Raw genomic sequence first — 13,767 nt, forward strand, 5'->3', positions numbered from 1 at the left:
ACAAGGGAGATGCTATCATTAATTCTATTTTAAATTCGAGGAAACAAAGATTTTTTTTTTTTAATTTTACTTTAGGTTCTGGGGTGCACGTGCAGGTCATGCAGGGTTGTTGCATAGGTGCATACTATATCCAGCATTTCTCCCCATGTTATCCCTCCTCACCCTTCCTACCACCCGCTGTCCCTCCCCTAGCCCCCACCCCCAACTGCCAGCAAACTGACACAAGAACAGAAAACCAAACACCACACGCTCTCACTCATAGGCTGGTGTTGAACAACGAGAACACATGGTCTCAGGGAGGGGAAACAAAGATTTAAAGAGGTTAAGTAGACTGCTCGAGGTGACACAGCTAGTGAGTGGCAGAGAGAATACTAATCCAGGTCTGAGTGTCTCCGGAGTGCATTATCACTAACGAATGTGTTTAAATAGTGGTCACATCCTATTAGGGGATCATGAAATCAACTTGGAGGCTTGTGATCTCTTCTCAACTGAATAGAAAAGCAATGATCAGAGGTCATCCCACATAACTTTAAAAAAATGATATTTCAGGAAATGTTTTCATTATGTGGATGTGGGTGTGGGTGTGGGCATGAGTGTGCATGGGTATGTGCTAGTGTGTGGGTATGAGAGTGAGTGTGGGGGTGTAGGTGTGTGTCTGGAGTGTGGGTGTGGATTGTGATATAAATCACAGGTGTATGCTGGATTGTGATATAAAATACCTTTCTAGGCTGGGAGCAGTGGCTCATGCCTGTAATCCCAGCACTTTGGGAGGCTGAGGTGGGCAGATTGCCTGAGCTCAGTAGTTCACAACCAGCCTGGGCAACACGGTGAAACCCCATCTCTATTTTTAAAAAATACAAAAAAAAATCGGGTGTGGTGGTGTGTGCCTGTAATCCCAGCTACTTTGGAGGCTGCGACAGGAAAATTGTTTGAACCCAGGAGGCGGAGGTTGCAGTGAGCTGAGATGGCCCCACTGCCCTCCAGCCTGGGCGACACAGCGAGACTCCGACTCAAAAAATAAATAAATAAAATATGTTTCTAACTGTAAATTACTGCCTTAAAAAATTTCTGAGCCACCATACAAAGATATATTGACTCTGACTCTCTCCCTCTCTCTCTCTCTCTCTCTCTTTCATGTTCCAAACACAGGAGGACTACTCGTTTTTATAAATCTGCCTCCTTTAGAAATTTTTACAAGCAAGAAGTTAAGGGATTTTAAAATCTATGACTCAGTATGCCTCTCCCTGCATGAACAGGCTTAACAAACCAAACCCAGTGCCATGCAGCAGAGAAGCCTTCCTAAAATAGTCACAGACTTGACTGGTCTTATGCCTAGTTGCCAATAGTAAATCTTTCTTCCACTATTGAAGCAATAGCAGAGAAAATAATTTTTGCTTTTGTAAGAACAAAACACCAATGAGCAGAAAAGCATCCAAAAGCCACGCTCTGAGTCTTCCTCCTCAGTCAGAAAAGACCCCAATGTTGTGGCTGCAGCAACGTCTGAGAGTGTGCACCAGCACACTCTGCCCCGGAGAGGGCCAGAGGCTCTGCTTTTTGGTGCTTGCTGGATCTCCAAGGTCATCAGAACTAAATGACTCAAGCTCAGATAATCTATTCATCCTCCCTAATGACATCACTAAAAGCTTCATGTGCATTTGTAATTTAGACGTAGCTTTAGTGCCTAAACTCCACTCCTACCCTTTAACAAATGATATTACATGGTAATGACAGCAGTAGGTTCTACCTCCTTTAGGAGAGTCTCCTGTGGGGCCTCAGGGGAGGACATCTCTCTGCAAGGCAGCATTTGCTTAAAGGGCTCAGGCCTCACAAAGGCATTTTCCCAAGAACCAAAGTAGATGTGCCTTCGTGTTCTCAGTCATTTCCTCATTTTTATTTGGGGATCATGCTAACTGTACACAGTTGCCATTAACATGAAATCAAGTAATTAGGAAATTCCCAGCACAGAGTAGATGCTGTTCCTCAAAGTTTGCTCCTTATTCCTTTGCTATGTTAAAAATATCACCTCCCACCGGGCGCAGTGGCTCAAGCCTGTAATCCCAGCACTTTGGGAGGCCGAGGTGGGTGGATCACAAGGTCAAGAGATCGAGACCATCCTGGTCAACATGGTGAAACCCCATCTCTACTAATACAAAAAATTAGCTGGGCATGGTGGTGTGTGCCTGTAATCCCAGCTACTCAGGAGGCTGAGGCAGGAGAATTGCCTGAACCTAGGAGGTGGAGGTTGCGGTGAGCCAAGATTGTGCCATTGCACTCCAGCCTGGGTAACAAGAGCGAAACTCCATCTCAAAAAAAAAAAAAAAAATCACCTCCCACACCCACACAAGGAAATTCATGGTCATGATGCCAGCCTTCAGTGGCGTGGTTAGGAGCACTATGCCCACATCCCTTTATCTCTTGTTCCCTTCAATGAGTCACAGTGACTTACAGCCATTCCTGTGTCTACACTCTCCTTAAATCAATTTCTGTGAAGTTCCAAAGAAAAATTTTTTTTTTGAGAGAGTCAAGCTCTGTCACCCAGGCTGGAGTGCAATGGTGCCATCCTGGCTCACTGCAACCTCTGCCCCCCAGGTTCAAGTGATTCTTCTGCCTCAGCCTCCTGAGTAGCTAGGACTGCAGGCGTGTGCCACCATGCCTGACTAATTTTTGTACTTTAGTAAAGACGGAGTTTCACCATGCTGGCCAGGCTGGTCACAACCTCCTGGCCTCAAGTGATTTTCCTACCTCAGCCTCCCAAAGTGCTGGGATTACAGGCGTGAGCCACTGCACCTGGCCAGAACTCCTTTTTTAAACATCCATGACTTTTGTAATTTTATTACCCAACTTACGAACATGTCTCTTTATTTTCTGAAAAGTTTTCTCTCAAAACTGAAAGAATATCTCTTACATCTAAATTGCTAGAATTGTTTTGGTCATCCTATTCATAGATAAAATAATTTTGTAAAATGTCAGTTATATTTCCTTTCTTTAGTTTCTTATTCAGCTCAGCAGTTATTCAACTCTCATTGGTCTTCTCTTATGTACCCTGCACCAGAAGATTATTTCTATCTAGTCCTGATTTATGCTCCTTGAAATGCAGGTTCCTGAACTGATTGATCGTCTCATAGTACAATGGCAAAGGGTGTGCCTACGGGGTCAGAGGGATGATTCAACCCCACTCTGTGTCACTTCCCAGATGAACCACTGCAGGCAAGATATGCAACTTCCCTAATTCCAAAATATGAACGATAATATCACCCATCCTACAGTCTGGCTGAAGGATTAAATATGATAACTACTGTGTGAAGTGTCTGGCAAACAGTAGACCCAGTAGACACCAGACATGAGTGTTCAATGGTCAATCCTGGTTCCCCTCATTCTAATGTGCTTCTGGATTTCTCTCTAGCTCACGCTTAAACTCTCCCTTTGCAGGTATATTTTTATCATGCCACCTCAAATTCTTCTTGTAAAAGTTTAATAAGTAAATAAATCTACACATTTGACTGGATTAGCTCGTGGTCATACCTTTCTGTTTCCAAGAGTGTATGACTCCTTGATTTCATACAAAACTAGGACAATATATCTGGTTTTGTTTATGATTACCTTGTGGAAGTGAATTCAAAATGAACCTAGATTATGTTCCTGATATAGCTAGTGTTGGGTGTAATCATAGCTGTTTAAAATGTTATAATTGGCCGGGCGCGGTGGCTCACACCTGTAATCCCAGCACTTTGGGAGTCCAAAGTGGGCAGATCATGAGGTCAGGAGTTTGAGACTGGCCTGGTCAACATGGTAAAACCATGACTCTACTAAAAATACAAAAATTAGCCAGGCATGGTGGTACATACCTATAGTCCCAGCTACTCAGGAGGCTGAGGCAGGAGAACCACTTGAATTTGGGAGGTGGAGGTTGCAGCGAGTTGAGATCATGCCATTGCACTCCAGCCTGGCAATAGAGTGAGACTCCATCTGAAAAAAAAAAGTTGTCATTAAGAATATTATTTAAAGAAATTGTGCACCAAGAATAACACTAGATGAACTCAACTGTTATGTTTCTTGTGAAAATTAAATGAGACAACATAGAGAGAGCGTGGCCATGGTAACACTTTGTTTTTGCCCTCTCTTTCATGTAGATTTTGCACTGAGTGAAGGTAGCATGATCACCCCTCACTGCCAAAAAGGATATTTTCCCTGTGGGAATCTTACCAAGTGCTTACCCCGAGCTTTTCACTGTGATGGCGAGGATGACTGTGGGAACGGGGCGGACGAGGAGAACTGTGGTGAGTGCTCCCCTTGGCTCCCCATGTGTGCCTCACTTTATGAACACCCCAAAACTATGGGTCAGTTGGATAATGATTGTGATGAACTAGGAAAGCTGATTTGATGTTCTGTAGGGACTCCCTTTGAAACACAAATAATGACTCCCCAGTGTATTTGTGATAACGACTTGAATTTTTGTATATAGAGGTTGCTTAAGTCAGAAATACAGTGTTATAAAATGTTATATTTTATAAAAACTGAAATTATATTTGAAAATCTACCTGAATACTCACATTTTAATTTTAAGGGGCTTCCTATGACTACCTCCTTATGGCTAGTAATTTGGTTCAGCTTCAAGAATATTCACAAAGTAGCCAAGCACGGTGGCTGACACCTGTAGTCCCAGCACTTTGAAGGGCCAAGGCAGGCGGATCACTTGAAGTCAGAAGTTTGAGATCAGCCTGGCCAACATGGTAAAACCCTGTCTCTCCTAAAAATACAAAAAAAAAAAAATTAGCTGGGTGTGGTGGACACCTGTAATCCCAGCTACTGGGGAGGCTGAGGCAGAAGAATCACCTGAACCTAGGAGGCAAGGTTACAGTGAGCTGAGATTGTGCCACTGCACTCCAGCCTGGGCAACAAGAGCAAAACTTCATCTCAAAAAAAAAGGAAAGAAAAGAATATTCATAAAGTGTGAATGGCCTAGCTAGAGAATTAATTGATAAAACAGACCTATACTGAGTGCCCACTATGTGCCAGGAGCTCTCCAAATCACCGGGACACAGTGAGCTCAAGGGAGACAAGTGTCTTGACCTTGTGGAGTTCACATGGGCAATGTGAACTAAGATGATAAACCTGTATGTAAAAATTAAATAATTTCAATATGATAAGTAAGGAAATGAAACAGGATAATGAGATGGAAAGAAACTTGGAGGGAGGGGATACTTCAAAGACATAACCAGAGAAAATCTTTTTAAGATGGTGACACTTGGATTGAGAACTAAATAAAAAAAAGAAAGAAAGAAACTATGAAATATTCTGGAGGGGCAGAATTCCAGGCAAAGGCAACATCAAGTGCAAAGGCCCAAGGCTGACTGAAACAGGATGTGTTTGATGGTGTGCGGCTCAAGCAGAGTGAACAGGGGTATACACAGGAAATGAAGGGGCAACCAGAGGCCAGATCACAGAGCATCTTACACGCCAATTTCAGCTCTGTTTATTGAAACAAAAAAATATTCTTCTCTGGAGGAAACTGATGCCAAGAGAGGCTGACATGTCTAGTTAATCTGAAAGAATCCTGTGTGTTTTCTGCCACAGAGAGCTACCTCTCTTCAGCACTGCCAACCATCCATCAAAGTGGGGCAGCAAAGCCCACGCATGCATCTCTAGAATCTGCTGTCCTGCCCCGGGGTACTCAGGCATGCCTCCCTCTGAGGGACACAGCCTCTGCCCACACTTCCCATGGATCACTTCTGCTCATTCTTTAGGGCCCAGTTTAAGTGTCTCCATCTCAAGGAGGGCTTCCCTGGCCCCACTGAAACTGTATCACTAGTCTAGGATGACTGCAGTTTTTCTGTGTTATCACAGCACCCTGGGTGTATCTGTACGCTGCGCAAAGTAGAATGCCTTATCTTTTCACTGTTGTTGTTGTTTTTAGTTTTAGTTTTTTGTTTTTTTGAGGGGGGCGAAGTCTTGCTCTTGTCGCCCAGGCTGGAGGGCAATGGCTCGATCTCGGCTCACTGCAACCTCCACATCCTGGATTCAAGTGATTCTCCTGCCTCAGACTCCGGAGTAGCTGGGATTACAGGCCCTGCCACCATGCCTGGCTAATTTTTGTATTTTTAGTACAGACAGGGTTTCACCATGTTGGCCAGGCTGGTCTGGAACTCCTGACCTCAAGTGGTCTGCCTGCCTTGGCCTTCCAAAGTGCTGGGATTACAGATATGAGCCACCACGCCTCACACGAGGTCTCTTCTCAAAAAATTTCTTTCTAGGAAGATAAATAAAATTTACCTGAGTCTCATCACTAGAGCCAAGAGCAGTAGAGTATACAGTAGGCACTCAATCAGTGCTCAGTTTTGGGGGTAGCTCTCTGGATGCCAGTGGGCAAGTTAGTCAAATTCTTGTCCTTTCCTCTTTGCTGCGTGGGAACCAGAGACCATGAATGTTTGCTCTATGGGGATTTCTGAACCCAAATTAAGTAATGCAAGTGAGGGAGCTGTCACAGTAGAATCATTGAGAATATTAATAAGAAATAGAAATAAAGATTCCAAGGATCAAAGCAGACTATGGGCAATTATTTTACTTAGGTATTTGTGTGAAAGTCAGTATCTTACATTATAATGCATATTTTATTATTTTATAGCATATACTGAAATAACTATACTTCACAATTAGGCCTCCTTTTTTAAAGATATGATTTATCACAAAAAGAAGAAAATTTGGCAAATAAATTATATTTACATATGACAAATTGACAATATATGACAAATTGAGGAAATGTGATTTTTCTCAGTAAGACTCAAAACCTTTATTTATTTATTTATTTATTTATTTATTTAAGAGAGAGGGAGACTCTGTCACCCAGGCTGGAGTGCAGTGCCATGAGACTCAAAACTTTTATTTATTTATTTATTTAAGACAGAGGGAGACTCTGTCACCCAGGCTGGAGTGCAGTGCCATGAACACGGCTCACTGCAGCTGTGACCTCTTGGGCTCAAGCTATCCTCCCACTTCAGTCTCCCGAGTAGCTAGGACTACAGGTGTGCACCACCACACCCAGTTAATTTTTTATTTTTTGTAGAGAGAGGGTCTTCTTATATTTCCCAGGCTGGTTTGAGCTTCTACATGCAAGCAATCCTCCCACCTCAGCTTCCCAAACTGCTAAAGTTAGAGACAAGCGCCACTGCGCCCAGAAAAAAAGCCTTTATTTTTTTAAAAAAAATACATTGCCTTTGCTTTATTAAAAAAAGTCAGATTACATAAATGTTATCAGAACTCGATATATCTATCAAGTGTCTGCACATACAGCAGTATGCACATGACAAAAACTAAATTCAGGTATTTTCTTCAGAGATCCTCAAATTTAAGGTCAAACATGGAAAATGTCAGTATTAGAAATAGTTGATATTTTCCAAGACATTTATATTTATGTAAAATAATCATATATTTGCATTGCAAATATTATGATACATACATTTGGAGTATTTTTCATGTAAAAAAGTGAAACGTTGCAGATGTCCGCCTAACTTTTTCTCCCTTACTATCTATGTACTTAAAATATCAATCATTCTATTACTTAAACATATTTTAGTTTAAAATTATCAAATAGTTATATTTTTGTAAGATGGTATTTAATTTCTAGAATAACTGACACACATCAATCACCATTTCACAGGTGACACTAGTGGATGGGCAACCATATTCGGCACAGTCCATGGAAATGCTAACAAGGTGGCCTTAACACAGGAGTGCTGTAAGTGGTTTTGATTCAAAGACAGAATCAGCTTTATGAAAAACATGATTTGTGGTGCACAAATTTATACGGGTAATGTGACAAATCCCCTTCAGAATTTCCATTTCAGTTCAATGTATTTCCCTGGCTAACAGGTCTGCTGTCTGCCTGTGGGATTGGAAAGAGAAAATAGAAAACAACTGTCTCCATTTATGCTATTTTCATGCATTACTCTCATTGCAAGAATATATAGGTATTGAATAATTGTGACATACAGTAAAGTTCTTGTTCTTATTCCTTTTTATTTTATTCAAGAAAGATATTAGACACTGAGAGGACAACAATGATGATGGGGTTCTAACCCACAAACACCTCACATGTAGCAGGAAAGACCACTCCTTACAAAAGTGGTGATGATACAATATTCTTGCTAAAGAGGAGGAATAAAGTTTGCACCAGTGAATGGGGAAGCCCATTGGAAGAAATGATGGCTGTGCTGGGAAAGGGGAAAGAGTCCCAGAGAAGATAACATTTGAGATGGACTTTGAAGTCCTTGGATGGAGGAAAGGATAAGAGATGACAGGATGAGCAGGGGAGCAAAATCAGCAAAACACTGGGGTCAGAAGATGCGCAGCAGGCTGCAGGAAATGCCTTTTCACAACCATTCTGAGTGCATGAGGAGGAGGAGCAGGAGCTGAACCTCGAAGGCTGGGGCTAGCCCATGAAAGGTTTTGGTGCACACCTTGAAGTGTGACCTCTATCCCATAGATAGAATTTTAGGGGTGTGTGTGTATATATAGAGACATAGATATATAACTATGGAGATGAATGTACAATTACATACATTAGTAAGTATATGTAAATACACGTATATAACATACATATATATCAAATACTACACTAATAGTATTTTATGTACTTTATAATACCAGTTTATAATTACCACTTATATATTTTATTATATACAAGAATATTCTGTATGAAAATTAGAAACTAAAAAGGATAAAATTAAAAATAAATATAACCAAAATTTCTACTATTTTCTTCCTAATCCACAATGGGTTGTCTTGCACACATCCCATTTTAAAGGTCACTACTGTATACAATGGTCAATCACCACAGTTGTGGGCCTTACGTTTGTTTGGTTTGGTCTTATATTTATTTTATTTTGTAATGAGGAGGAAAATCACATGATCAGAAACATATGTGAGGAAGATTATTTCATTAGAATTGCAGAGAATGGATTAGAGCAGTGAGTCTCAGCCATGGCAATGATGCCTGCAAAGAATGTTTGATAGTATCTGGAAACATTTTTGTGTGTGTGTGAGACAGGATCTCACTCTGTTGCCCAGGATGGAGTGCAGTGGCACAGTCACAGCTCACTGCAGCCTCGAACCTCCCAGGCTCAAGTGATCCTCAGCCTCCTGGGTAGTTGGGACTACAGACGTGTACCACCAAGCCTGGTTAGTTTTTGTATTCTTTGTAGACATGGGTCTCACTATATTGCCCAGGCTGGTTTCAAACTCCTGGGCTCAAGCAATCCACCCGTCTCAGCCTCCCAAAGTGCTGGGATTACAGGCATGAGCCACCCATGCCCAGCCTGGAGACACTTTTCGTCATCCTGATGGAGGAGGGTGGGTTGCTGCTGGCATCTAGTGGGTAGAAGCCAGGGATACTGCTGAACATCCTACAATGCACAGGACTGCCTCTAATGACCAAGAACAATTGACCAAAAATGTCAATCATGCTCAGATGGTGGAGAAAGAATGATGATAAAAGACATATTGGTTATTACGTTTATTGCAATGCCCAGAAAAACGCCATTGAGAAGATTGAGGTAGAGAGAGATGCAAAAGGCATTTTTTAGAAAAAGAATCCAGAGAGGCTGGGGGCATGATTGGCTTGCAGGTGATGGAGGGTGAACAATTAATACTCACATTTCTGGTTTTGGTGACACACCCAGATTGACCATATGAAATTATTATATTGGTAAATAAGTTTCCAACCACAGGTTTTTAATTTAATCATATAACCACTATTTTAATGGTGGTTATGTCAATAAACATTGACGTAAGATTCTGAAAGTTATCTTTAGGAAGTTGAGCTAATTAACATATATGTATAAACAATATAAAATATTTTCCAACGTGTATACACTAAAAGCATCCTTTAAGCAGATACTCAGTAGAAGTTTGTTGGCTTCACTAATAAAATTCAGTAAAATTTATTTTTAAAATAACATTTGGATGCAAGTGATCTAAAAGAAGCAGGGCAACTGAAAAGAACTTATTATTACATTAAAATCAATAATAACAAAATAAATTCAAAAATAACTCTCACATTCTTAGCTCTATCAGTACAAAATCCATAGGCTAAGAAGAGAAATCAGACTCCAGAAATACTTGCTCGCTCTCTCTCAAACTCCTCTCTCTCCTCTGCCCTATTCTCTTTCTTTCTCTCTCTTTCTCTCTCTCTCTCTCTCTCTCTCACACACACACACACACACACACACACACACACACACACACACACACAGAGTGACTGATCTGTGAACCAATGTGGCCCTGGCTTCTCTTGGGATTTCTCACTCCTTTACATGCCATTATGTTAGTAACTATGTAAGTCCCTTCAGAGTACATCCTAAATCCTTCTCTCTTCTGAATGCTTCAGATATATAGATCTTTGGTTATCTCAGCTTTGCAGCTTCTCTACAACTTTTACCTTCAACTTTCAACTTCATAGTAATGAGAAACAAAGAATCAAAATGAAAGAATATCTGGCTGGATGGACTTTAGTAAGGTGCCGAGGTGGTTACGGTAGAACCTTCATCTCACTCTTCTCATGACTCTAAGGGAAGTTTGAAAAAAGAAAACAATCGAATCTGATTTTAAACAACAAGCATTTATTGAGCAACTATTTTATGCTATTCAAATGAATTGAATTGACTCAGTCATATCCATTAAGAATTACTCAATCATACTGTTTTTCATTGAGGTGAACTTAATGCTGCTTCACCAGATGAGTTTATGATAGTTAACATTTTGCGTTTTTTTTTCTAATCACTTGGTAAACACCTCTGAAATGACTACTAGAAGCTAGAACTGAGATTAATACATTAGTCTATATTTGAGTAGGAGAGAATTCTTATTTACTTTTATTAGCAGCTGAATGAGTTCATTTAACAGATGTAAATTTTATACATTCAATGAAAAGAGAGCACTATCAGTTATTAAAGACAAAGTCATAATTAAAGAAATGTATTCACTAGTGAAATCTTACTCTTTTTGTCCCATCAGTTCTAAAACACTATCCGCAATGCTGTGACTGCAAAGAAACTGAATTGGAATGTGTAAATGGTGGCTTAAAGTCTGTGCCAATGATTTCTAACAATGTGACATTACTGTAAGTAAAACTTAATTATTGTTGATATTTGTCCCAAGAGTCACATGAAAACCAAGGAAAAACCTAATAGTGTTGCTTGAATATTAGCAAAATAATAGAAACTCTGTTTAAAACTACCAGTCATCAGAGAATTCTGCATGCTTCCTATTTAATGGGAAAAAGTGGTTTACACACTATATGTTAGATTAGCCTGTGATCAGTTAGCTCACAAATGTCTGTGGGTCTGGAGTTCTTATTTTCAATCGCTTTTTGATGTATGTATGATTACTACTGTGCTTGTGTTGAAATTTTTTTTTTTTTTTAAGGAAGCACACTCACTTATTCTATGTCATTTTTAACATTGGTAATCTATCCAAGACTGCAAAGATATAAAAGATCCGTGAAGCTGGTAGCTGTGTTATATCATGCAAAACTTTCTGTACTTTGCATAAAGTTCTTGAAAGCCTCAAGAATCTTCAGTCATGTCATCATTTGGGCATGCATGAGTGGGTTGGGATTTTTGGTTGGTTTTTGGTTTTGTTTGGTTTGGTAATGCACCCAGGGAGTAAAAACAAAGAAGTTAAATCCCCACGGACTTTCCAGTCTATTATACTAACTAGCTACATCTGTCAGATATTCACAAACTACTTTATTTTGCTATATAAAATTTTTACCCTCCCATGAAAAATTTTTAGTCATTGTCATGTTTAAATATGGATTAGTATAATGGACATCATCAAATATTCTTTTACCAAGCATGTGGCTTCTAGGGAAGAGTTTGGTTGGCCATAAAAATCCATAATGAAGTTTGCTTTACATGTTATTTTAGGTCTCTTAAGAAAAACAAAATCCACAGTCTTCCAGATAAAGTTTTCATCAAATACACAAAACTTAAAAAGATGTAAGTAGCCATTAATAGCATATTTATTAAAAAAAAATTTCTTGTGGTGTTGTAAGATGTTTTTTATCTAAAAATAAAATAGAAAGTTTACCTTTATCATTACATTTATGTTTCTAAATGTAATTAAGATTAGAAAATAAAACATTTAAAAGTATATTATCTTTCCATTTCATAATTTAAAGTAGCTGAACTCATTTTGTTTAAACTTTTTCAGAGAATTAACTTGGAGTCGAGGTAAAATATCTCAATAGAAAGATACACAGTTCTATTATTTTCCTCAAGATTATTTGGAAAATGACATTGCAGACTCAGAGGCACTTTTTAACTTGAAAAAAAGTGACAGCATAGACAAGAACAATCAGATCATTTCAAATACATAATGATAGGGTACAGACATCCCCCAGGGTGTTAGGAATGATAACACAGGAGCAGTACAATCAGTGATATTAGCATATCTGAGGAAAGAAAATGCCCATAAACAGGGCATGATCAGCAGAGAAGGTATTCTGTGACAAAGAAGGGCCAGTATTCTTCCAGCATCATTCAAGAAAGAAAACCAGGATCTAGGAAATATAATCCCTAGAGATGATCTCTCTTGGAGGGTCAGGATGCACCATCAATCTCTACCACAATTTTCATGAACAATCTCTTGATACTATCCATATCCCTTTGCTTTGATTCCCTACTCACCAAGCAACCTTAGGATGACGAATTTAATTTTCCAACTTCTTCGTTTTAAAGTATTTGAAGAGCTGCATGGAATAGAGAATAAGAGCATTCCTATCACTGGGATGGGATATCTTCTATTCACATTAATAAATGGAGAATACTCAGGTTCATGTATCAGTCTTTTGCAAGTCAGGTTGGTGTCTGTCAGTCCCTCTGGACCAGTCACTCTGGGGCACTGGAGGGGCTACACCTGCTGAGATGATCATTAGACTAGATAACAAAATTAGCAAGAGAATGCTGTACATTCTGCAAGGCCCCTTGGCGGTACCATCACCTTATTGTTTTATTCTTCAATATCAAGCATAGAGGAGAAAAGTTTCTAGAAATGTGAAATTTTTGAAAATCTAGGAATAAAAAGGATCTGAATCTTTGCTGATACTGGACACACACATTTGGTTTGAAATACCATCAAGGATTTTGTGTTCCTGAATTTTAAGTACAAATTTCCTCACACAAGAAAGGAAGTAGCTAATGGAAGTCCATGAGGTAGAACCTTGTGTGGACATCAATACTCAATCATACTTGGGTTTGACTGTGGCCTCTGTAAACCCTGGCTGCTCTCAGACCTGTTGCTTCATCCTAAAGTATGTGGGTATGTTGTCCTGTTGTCACTGTCACTCCAGAGTAGCTATGCATTGGCTCTGCATGTCCAGATTCCTCTAGAGAGGAAATTCTAACCACATTGTTCCTAGTCTTCCAAGAAATCCCTAAAATCACAACATGTTCTTTAGATGAATCAATATTGTCTTTGCACTGCCTGAATAATACATGTGGGAGGAAAAATAAAATAGCACTAGCAGAAAGGAGGGGAAGAGATGTTTGTTTCAGAATTCTTGTTTCATAGCAATTGAAATTCTATTTTCTAGAGTCATATAAGTTTTAAGAATTTCTAATTAAATCTTCTCATGATACACGAAGTAACTAAAGTCGGCAATGGTTAAATTACTCACCTAAGATCTACAACTAGTCAGTGTAAGACCCAGAATGAGAGCCAATGTCTTCCGATGTCCAAGGTAGTACTTAATTTACCATAACAAGAAAACTT

The 13,767-nt window shown here is 39.6% G+C and overlaps 1 protein-coding gene across 1 annotated transcript in view; it reads left to right on the forward strand.

Moving 5' to 3' along the window:
• Nucleotides 1-13,767, forward strand: part of RXFP2 (relaxin family peptide receptor 2) — a gene marked incomplete at its 5' end in the record, with an annotated part of 64,987 nt that overhangs the window by 15,916 nt on the left and 35,304 nt on the right. The window contains 4 exons of the mRNA XM_012465511.2: nt 4,131-4,277; nt 7,655-7,732; nt 11,008-11,113; nt 11,922-11,993. Coding sequence (XP_012320934.2) covers nt 4,131-4,277; nt 7,655-7,732; nt 11,008-11,113; nt 11,922-11,993 — 403 coding nt within the window. The remainder of the gene's footprint in view (nt 1-4,130; nt 4,278-7,654; nt 7,733-11,007; nt 11,114-11,921; nt 11,994-13,767) is intronic.

This window comes from Aotus nancymaae, unplaced genomic scaffold, assembly GCF_030222135.1.
Source record: "Aotus nancymaae isolate 86718 unplaced genomic scaffold, 86718_ANA_hifiasm-v0.15.2.pri h1tg000043l, whole genome shotgun sequence".
NCBI classification, from domain to species: Eukaryota; Metazoa; Chordata; class Mammalia; order Primates; family Aotidae; genus Aotus; species Aotus nancymaae.